The sequence below is a fragment of the Mus caroli genome, chromosome 6 (assembly GCF_900094665.2).
Source record: "Mus caroli chromosome 6, CAROLI_EIJ_v1.1, whole genome shotgun sequence".
Lineage (NCBI taxonomy): Eukaryota > Metazoa > Chordata > Mammalia > Rodentia > Muridae > Mus > Mus caroli.
In genome coordinates, this window is record NC_034575.1 from 120,388,812 (window position 1) to 120,397,324 (window position 8,513).

The 8,513-nt window shown below is 53.8% G+C and overlaps 2 protein-coding genes and 1 non-coding gene across 3 annotated transcripts in view; 2 read left to right on the top strand and 1 right to left on the bottom strand.

The window, feature by feature from the left end:
* Emg1 (EMG1 N1-specific pseudouridine methyltransferase) overlaps window positions 1–963 on the bottom strand; it is an 8,471-nt gene extending 7,508 nt beyond the window's left edge. Inside the window, exon 1 of the mRNA XM_021164595.2 lies at window positions 664–963. Within this exon, the coding sequence (XP_021020254.1) occupies window positions 664–831 (168 nt within the window). The 5' untranslated portion in view covers window positions 832–963. The remainder of the gene's footprint in view (window positions 1–663) is intronic.
* An 86-nt stretch (window positions 964–1,049) lies between these two features.
* Window positions 1,050–5,716, top strand: Phb2 (prohibitin 2). The gene is made up of 10 exons (XM_021165551.2): window positions 1,050–1,346; window positions 1,488–1,572; window positions 1,846–1,925; window positions 2,744–2,928; window positions 3,589–3,718; window positions 3,815–3,918; window positions 4,336–4,413; window positions 4,734–4,810; window positions 5,182–5,187; window positions 5,368–5,716. Exons 1-10 carry the CDS (start codon window positions 1,220–1,222, stop codon window positions 5,393–5,395), a joined length of 900 nt encoding a protein of 299 aa, XP_021021210.1. The 5' UTR covers window positions 1,050–1,219; the 3' UTR covers window positions 5,396–5,716.
* Window positions 3,986–4,256, top strand: LOC115031443. Its single transcript, XR_003837068.1, has one exon. It is a non-coding gene; the product is annotated as a small nucleolar RNA U89 (small nucleolar RNA).
* Window positions 5,717–8,513: the final 2,797 nt, after the last annotated feature.

Here is an 8,513-nt window from a genome sequence, read left to right on the forward strand (position 1 = left end):
CGTGGTCTAACAAAGTGAGTTCCAGAACAGCCAGGGCTATACAGAGAAACCCTGTCTCGAAAAACCAAAAAAAGAAAGAAAGNAAGGAAGGAGGGGGCTGGAGAGATGGCACAGGGGTTATGAATGACAAACTTTCTTGTATAGGACTCAAGTTAGGTTCCTAGCACCTACATGAGGTGGCTCATGGCCACATGCAGACTTGCATGCATAAATAAAGGTAAAATAAATATTTAAGAGGGAGGATAAAAAAGCAAAGACGGAGGCTTTTTAAATAATCTGAACCAGACATACTTCAGAATAGGTAAATACAGAACAAGCTGCCAGTCAAGCCCCTTTTAACCAAATAAAGCATCAAGTCCTTGGTAGTAAAAGGCTGGGGAAGTCACTGGCCTTTGGAAACGTGGGAAACCTCAATAGACAATGCTCCCCTCATTTTGCATTTTATATCACAGACTCCGTGATAAATCAACTAAAAACAAGGCGAGGGCTGAAATGAGAGTCCANAGCAAAAGGACTACCCCCAGGATGTCAACAGCCTGGAAAACTAGGTCATCCATCCAGAGCAAATTTCAAGGCTCCGCTTTTCCATGCACTCGGTGGCCCTGGTTCCCACGCAATCTGATCCATCAGTTCACTACCTCCACACTCACTGTTCAAAACTACCTTGACTGTCTCCAGACTGGCCCCTTCCAGCACCACAATGAGCCTCCGGCCTCCGCACTTGCTTCCTGCCCCAAGCCGGGGCTTCTTAGGCGGCGCACTGTCCCAGTCCTGCTCCTGCACTGAAAATCGCCGCTCACGAGGTTGAAAGCCACCACTGGCCGCAGCCATCTTGTAGGCAGACCGGAAGTTGCGCCNNAGTCCTTAAGTTAGAACTTCACGTCCGTCCTCACTGCCAACTTCCTTCGAACTGCCATTTTGAAAGAGGGCGCTCGAAGATGGCGATGCCCGTACGGAAGCCTCCCTAGGAGGGCACACCTCCCCCCGAAGAGGCGGGACTTCCGGATGCGCCATTCCTGTGCGCGGAGTTCCGGGCCGCCCGGACGGAGGGGGGCGGGTCCGGAGGGAGGCGCACTTCCGGTGCCCTTTCTCCCGCGAGCTCTAAGGCCGCCGATCCTCGTGTGCGAGGCGAGGTCTGTAAGCTGGAGCGGGGCAGAGGCTGGCGGGCACCCCCTCCTGACCGCTGGTGCCGCCGCCGCCGCCTTCGGGAGGATCAGACATGGCCCAGAACTTGAAGGACTTAGCGGGACGCCTGCCCGCCGGGCCTCGGGGCATGGGCACGGCGCTGAAGCTGCTGCTGGGGGCCGGGGCGGTGGCCTACGGCGTCCGCGAATCCGTGTTCACCGGTGAGCAGCCTCCTTCCGCTGGCCGGACGTCCCAGTCCCCAGACCCACGGTCCTGCCATTCCCCCAGGTGTCCCCGTCCCACCTAGGCTGACCAGCACTCGGGCCAGCAGCCTGCCCTGACTCCCACCCCTCTCTCCGCAGTGGAAGGCGGTCATAGAGCCATCTTCTTTAATCGTATCGGTGGCGTGCAGCAGGACACGATCCTGGCCGAAGGCCTTCACTTCAGGTAATGGCGGGCAGAGCGAACAGGCCCTGACCCTTCACCCTTGACGGCTGCAGCCAGACTTAACAATTCGAAGCTGCTTTATCCCTTCCTCGCGCCTGCTCCTGAGGACAGTGGCTGCCTGAAACTCCAGCAATGCATAAAGGGCTGTTCTCGACAGGGAAGAGTCCTTGTGGTCGTGGGGAGGAACAGGCCCAAGGACGAGTGGTGAGGGGAACCATCAAAATCAATAAAACTGCAGTTTCCCAACTCCTGTCCCTGACCTCTCCTCTCCAGGATCCCCTGGTTCCAGTACCCCATCATCTATGACATTCGGGCCAGACCTCGAAAAATCTCCTCCCCCACAGGCTCCAAAGGTAAATGTGGGCAACTGGGAGCCTCCTGGCACGTGGGGAAACAAATGTAAATTGAGCCTGGCCAGGCTGCCAGAAATGATAGTGTTTCTGAGGTCTTGGTTTCTACGTCTGCAAAAGAGCCATGCCTCGCCGTTCAAAAACAGTACTTGGTATGCGTGCACGTTTTAACGTTACCTTCTGCCTAGCATAAAAGGGATAAAAGTTGCCTTTCTTCCTGGCTGCCTAGGTCCAAGTCTGTTTTTAAGGCCTTTTTTTCTGTTGATTTGNTGATTACATCCACAGTACACCTTGCTCTGGAGAAAGTGCCCCTACTCTTCACTAGCTGTTGCCTTGTAGACCATAGTTAGAAGCCCTGCCTTTGAGATTCCCCAAACCTGGGCCTCATTCCCATGTACACACTGAGGCAAGTAGCCCACAGAAGCATGCTTCTCTGTTGCTGTTTGCGGTGTGTGTGGTTTATGCGTTTGCTAAGCCAGAGGCCTTGGAAATAAACACAGTTCTGGTTCTCAAGGCCCTAATGGCTAGGGGGAAACCCAAGATTATGCTGCTTGGTGGAATCCACTTTGGAGGAGGAGTAGCAATTTATTTAAAAAAAAATAGCTGTACTAGTGGAAGGTCCATAGAAAAGATTCCACAGTAAACAAGGGTCTGCCTCGCCCATCCATGTTGTTCACATGCTCTGTGTTGACATGACTATCTTCCTGCTGGAGTGCTAGGCTGTACAGTAACGCTAGGCATGGTGGGAAGCACTCCTAGGAGAAAGCGCTGGGAAAGGGGGAATTTGGCCTTACCCAGCCACTGCTGACCTCTTCCCTCAGACCTGCAGATGGTGAACATCTCCCTGCGTGTGCTGTCCCGACCCAATGCCCAGGAGCTCCCCAGCATGTACCAGCGTCTAGGGCTGGACTATGAGGAGCGAGTGCTGCCGTCCATTGTTAATGAGGTGCTCAAGAGTGTGGTGGCCAAGTTCAATGCCTCGCAGCTGATCACCCAGCGGGCTCAGGTCTGACTCCCATCACTGTCTGCACGGCGGCAGCCTGTCTCTCTCCTTGGTCAGGGTTACTGGGTACTAAAAGAAGGTATTTCGGGATGGGGTGGGAAGGAGCTGTAGTTCAGTTGATACGTGCTTGCCTACCATGCACAAGCCCTGATTTTACTCTCAAGCATTGCTTAAACCAGGTGTGGCACATGCCTGTAATCCTAGCACTCAAGGTAGAGGCAAGGGGATCAGGAGTTTAAGGTTATCCTTAGCTGCATGGACTGTGGGAAAGCTGTGCTGTGACTATGGGAAAGGAAGAGAAAAACGGTAGAACCTGACACCAGTCGACCCTAAGAAGGAAGCATAGGACAGAAAGTGGCAGTATTGCCTTACATCTCCACAGAAGGTCTCCCTCAGTTGACTGGAAATTAAAGAGATGCATAAACTGAAAAGAAGAGAAGATTAGGTCTCAGTGTGATGTGGAGCAGTATGGTGCTGCCANGGCTGTCACAGGAAGAAATGGAACCAAGTTTTTTCTAATGAATGTTTGAGGACTTAAGTGGTGGGTTTGCTGCCCATATTCAGGAGCTCCAGTGTTCAGATGGTTACAGCAATGCCACCTCCCTTCCAGTTCTCTGATCACCTCAAACCAAGCCTCCCTTCCCCTCCTGACCATGCCCCCAGGTGTCCCTGTTGATCCGAAGAGAGCTGACAGAGCGCGCCAAGGACTTCAGCCTCATCCTGGATGATGTAGCTATCACAGAGCTGAGCTTCAGCCGAGAGTACACAGCTGCTGTAGAAGCCAAGCAAGTGGGTAAGTCCATGGAGGCAGGCACTGGTCGTTGGGCTTCTGGAGGTGGGAGAAGGGGGACTACATGTTCTTGGGCTTCTTACACCTCACACTCCACAGCCCAGCAGGAAGCCCAGCGGGCCCAGTTTTTGGTGGAGAAAGCGAAGCAGGAACAGCGACAGAAGATTGTGCAGGCTGAAGGGGAGGCGGAGGCTGCCAAGATGATATCCTTGTGTTGCACAGAGCTGGCCTCACCCCTGGGTCAGCCTGTTTCCCATCTTCCACCATGGGCCGGTTGATGAGACCAAGGCGAATGCGACTTGGCCTACTGACTCTTGGCTCAGGGATGGGGGTTGGGGGTGGGGGGAGGACAACTGGTGAGATCTGAAATCTTGGTGGGGGTACCTAAGGCCTGACTCCCTGCTGTAAGGCCAGATCAATAGCATTGGTGGCCTTGTCCTCATGTCAGCTGCCACCACAGTACTGGCAGCATCCTGTAGGGAGGCCCACAGGGGGTAGCCAACGTGTGAGTAGCCATGTGAGCGCAACCTTGAATCTGACAGCCCAGGGGATTCNGGGGCGGAGGGAGCTTGCCACCAATGTAACCTGGCCCAGAAGAACCCTTAACCCTGTCTGCTCACCTTGGAGAAGCACTGAGCAAGAATCCTGGCTATATCAAGCTCCGAAAGATCCGGGCCGCCCAGAACATCTCTAAGACGGTGAGTGGAAGGCTTCACCATCCAAGGGCTGCTGNTTGAGGTTGAAAGTATTCAGCTACACAGTCACACAGTGGCATTAGAACTGGCTTGAGTTTCTACTTAAACAATGTCCTTGGGCACCCTTCCTCCTGCAGAGTGACCGACCCCACAGTGCTCCCCAGGTTTTGTTTATGGCTGTTACAGAGCTATGACACCAAGGCTTCTTGCATCGGGTCTTTGTACTAGAGCAGGAGCCTGTTCTGTTACTGTGTCTTCCACTGAGTGGCCATTGAATCAAAGACTTGAAGCCTCTGTTAATGCGTCTATTCCGTATCCTGTAGATCGCCACATCACAGAACCGAATCTATCTCACAGCTGACAACCTTGTGCTGAATCTACAGGATGAAAGTTTTACTCGGTAAGAGATCCCACTGTCCAGAAAGCAAAGCACCCGTCCGCTCCCCTGGACNCTGGAGTATCCAGTTACCAGGGCCGTGGACAGTTTCTCTGAACACCAGTCGGAAAAGTGGGTGTCGGTCTGGTTGGCAGTTCCTATCTAGCATCTTCTAGGACCAACTTCATAAAGCAAAGCAGGATGTCTTATGGGAAAGGCACTTTATAAATATTTAAATGAGAAGTGACAACTGGTAGCAATCTCACATGAGAACCAGCATGCTGCTGGGACTGCAGAGATNGTGGCGGGTCTGGAGCAGCTGGGCCTGCAGCTGACTAATGACTTATTTCTCTTTTCACATNTTNCCTGCTCACTTCATGGCATGCTGGTTGCAGGGGAAGGTAAGTGGCTGCCTCCTTGCTATGGGGTCCTGGGGGCCGTCTGCTTCCTGGCCCTGCCCCTACACCTCCCCTTTCTCCCCATAGTCAGGCCTTTATTTAGGAAGAAGCTATGGTTTGGGGTGTTGTGCACCTCACACTTACATCCCCAATAATACTAGGAATGTTCCCTTTGTTCTCCAGTGACAGCCTCATTAAGGGTAAGAAATGAGTGTGGACATCAAGAACCCCACCACCAGAGAAGTTGGCACACTTGTCCAGCTTGGAGGAGCCAGCTNGGGGGTCAAGCACAGCCCACCCTGCCCCAGGCATCATGTGATGGACTTTTCTGTATCTGCCCTCTTGGATTAAGGAAGACTGAGACCAGCCCTTTCAGAGGCTTTCCTCCTTCCTGTGTTGGCTGGGAAGGGGGGTGGACAGTATGATTTCTCCGTGATTTCCTACAGCCTTGACCCTCTCCCAGAGTGGGGGAGATAACCACCATGCCAGGAATTCTCAATAAAATTTTTATTACTTAAACTAAAGCCAAAAATTTTGTGTCTGAGTGTGTANGTAGATTGCGAGAAGACATTGGTCACACATGCACCCTGGGACTCGGCCAGCAGAGGGCACAAGCAGTCTGGCCTGTGGCATTCTGACTGCCGCCGGGTCCTCAAAACAGGACCTAAGCTGGGAGCAGCCNATCTCAGGCCCAACTACACCCTTCACCCCACCCTCAGGTCTACCAAATGAACCCACAGACTTAATAACATCTTTTTAAAAGCTGAAGCAGCTGAGGCTTTGCTGAGCCAAACTAAAAACGTGATGACCCCAGGGGGAGCTGCTTCCTTGGTAACCAGCTCCTGGTTAGCTCCGGGAGATGGCGTGTTCCTCCCAAGGGTTTCCGTGTTCCGAAGTCCCGGTGTGCTGTTACTTAGTCACCAGGTCGATGAGCTATTTGCACTGAAGTTTCTCCCTGTGGAGGTGGCCTTCCCACCCCCACAGCCCTGGAGCCCAACTGAACCTATTTTCCACAGACTACCTTTCTTATGAAGACCGAGTCTCCAGTACTGGGGAAATCAAGCCGTTGCTCACGGACTTCGCTAGAACTGTTGCCATGTTTTTTTCCTTCTGGGCAGACAAAAATACAATAGGGGAAGGGGTGAGCCTGACTGGGCGAGAGGGTGCAGCAGAGCTTCAGCTCCTTGGGTTCTTAGAGGAAGTAGGTTTCTCCTGAAGCCTAAGATAGACCACCCAATGGACCGGAATCGTATCCCACGTTCCCCATGGACATTCAGGTTCCCAGGGTGAAAAGGCAACGGAAGCCAGAGTCTCGGAACCAAATGTGTTTCCAAATCTTGCTGCTGTTCTGAAGGCAGCCATTTTGTCTCTTTCCCATTGTTCCCCTTTGCCAAGTGACACACACACACACCCATCCAGAAGGTTAAAGGTCGGCGGCTGTTGGTCTGGAGGCCTAGGTGGTCTTCAAGGCTCCAAGGTCACTGCTGAAGGAACTGACCCGGGGGCCATCTTTACCAGACAGTGTTAGGAGCTTCATACTTCAACCATCCAACACTGCACTGGAAGATGGACCCAGAGCCAGCCAATATAAATTGATCTACCGCTGATCAAGCGCTAGAGGGAAGCCGCTGCTGGCTGGCTGACTGTGGCCTCTTGAGTGCGTAGACAATCCCAAGGCCAAGGTCTGCTTCTAGTAGGTTCTGGATCTACCAGATGACAAATCACACTGGGTTGGAGGAAGGGCTGGGGCCATTGTGTTCTTCCAGTGGGCAATCAGCCAACCCGAAAGCCACCCTTAACTCGGAAGAAGGGGCTTTCAGGCTATGTGTGGGAGGAATGGGTTGCTGCCAGATAAAGTGCCTAAAGCGATGGACGCGCAATGGACGCCGATGACACAGGGACAAGGGCCTCCATCATTACCCGGCAGTATTAGAGACTCCCAACCAGCACCCAAACACTGCTGGGTAAGACGAGGGCCCCTACCCAACCAGTCCACCTTCAAGATCAGCCCTAGCTAAGCCCAAGCCCCTCAAGAGTAGTNGCAGANCTCCTGCTCCCATCCCCCACCTCCGCGTCATTTGGGACACTTCCGGGAGAGCCTGGCTGCTCCCCACCAGGCGTACCCTGACTTGCCCATCACTGAGGCCAAAACCAGCTTTCTGCAGCCCCCCCTCCCCACCCCGGCCTCTACTGTCTGCCTGCGAGCCAGTCCCCCCAGACCATTCCACGGCCTGTCCCTGTCCCCCAACACACCCATTTACTGCGTTCTACCGTCGCTAGCGCAGTCCCAGGACCCCCCTGATCGGTGGCCTTTACCTGGCACCAGACCCGCCTGACCCCTTAGAGTGGTGCAGAAGAAAGAAAGGGGTANCAACGGCCCGGATTCAGCCGCCTAGAGCCGGCTTGGCCTCCACTCTCGCTCTTCCTCCTTCACCTGCCGGGCAGCACAGGCGCCTCACCTGGGCCCCGCCCGCCTCTGCCCTGCGCACAGGTGTGTCCTCCTGCCATAGGCTGCCCCCCTCTCCGCCTTAACCCCTTCCCTCCCAGCACCAGCCCTGGGCACCTCCTCTTGAGGCCTGGCNACCCCGCCAGGCCTCCCGCCCTTTCTGGCCGCCTTTCTTCTTCTACCTTGTACTTTCCCTGTTTCTAAAGGAATAAAGAAAGAGGCCATCTTTGGATCCCCTTCCAGCGGCTGCTTCCTCCCAAGCTAAAACACCTTCTTCTCTGANACCTCTCCAACCCTGCCCTCAGCCAGAGTCAGAGGACCAGCCCTGAGGTCAGTGTGGGGTCAGCTAGGCAGACATTGGTCTGTGTCCCTGTCCAGGGCTCAGACAGGGCCGCGCAACAACCCCTTGAGATCTGGGAAGGGAGGAAGCCCCACCAGACCTGTGGATCGCCAAGCATTGCGCCTGATCTTTGGTTTTACCCTGAGATGGTAGTGCCTGCCCAGGCCCAAAGGCCTCCCTTCCCGAAACTCCTAGCCCTTCTGCAGCTAAACCAGGAGAGACGATCCTTGCAACCCACCTCTGATCTGCAGAGCCCTTTTCTCATTTGGCCCTCAAAGAATTAGTCCGGGGCAGTTAGTGGACTAGATCCTGTCTTTCTTCTGTGTGGTTCTGTGTTGCTGGGAGAGGGGCCCTGCAGGCACACAGGTGATGGCCCCACCCACGCACCCCCTGGAGGGCCATAGCTCCAGGGAGCTATCGTGTTCCTCAGTCCCAAAGCTGTCCCTTTCTTCCTCCTCTTTGTTCTCTATACTTTTCCCTTGTAATTTTTTTTTTTTTTTTTTTTTTTTTTTTTTTTTTTTTTTTTTTTTTTTTTTTTTTTTT

Excerpts from the sequence above, each read along its gene's own strand:
- Phb2 (XM_021165551.2), top strand. The coding sequence starts at position 1,220 with ATGGCCCAGAACTTGAAGGACTTAGCGGGACGCCTGCCCGCCGGGCCT. Across the intron at positions 1,347-1,487 it reads CCGCGAATCCGTGTTCACCG|TGGAAGGCGGTCATAGAGCC; the intron begins GTGAGCAGCCTC and ends CTCTCTCCGCAG. Across the intron at positions 2,929-3,588 it reads TGATCACCCAGCGGGCTCAG|GTGTCCCTGTTGATCCGAAG; the intron begins GTCTGACTCCCA and ends CCATGCCCCCAG.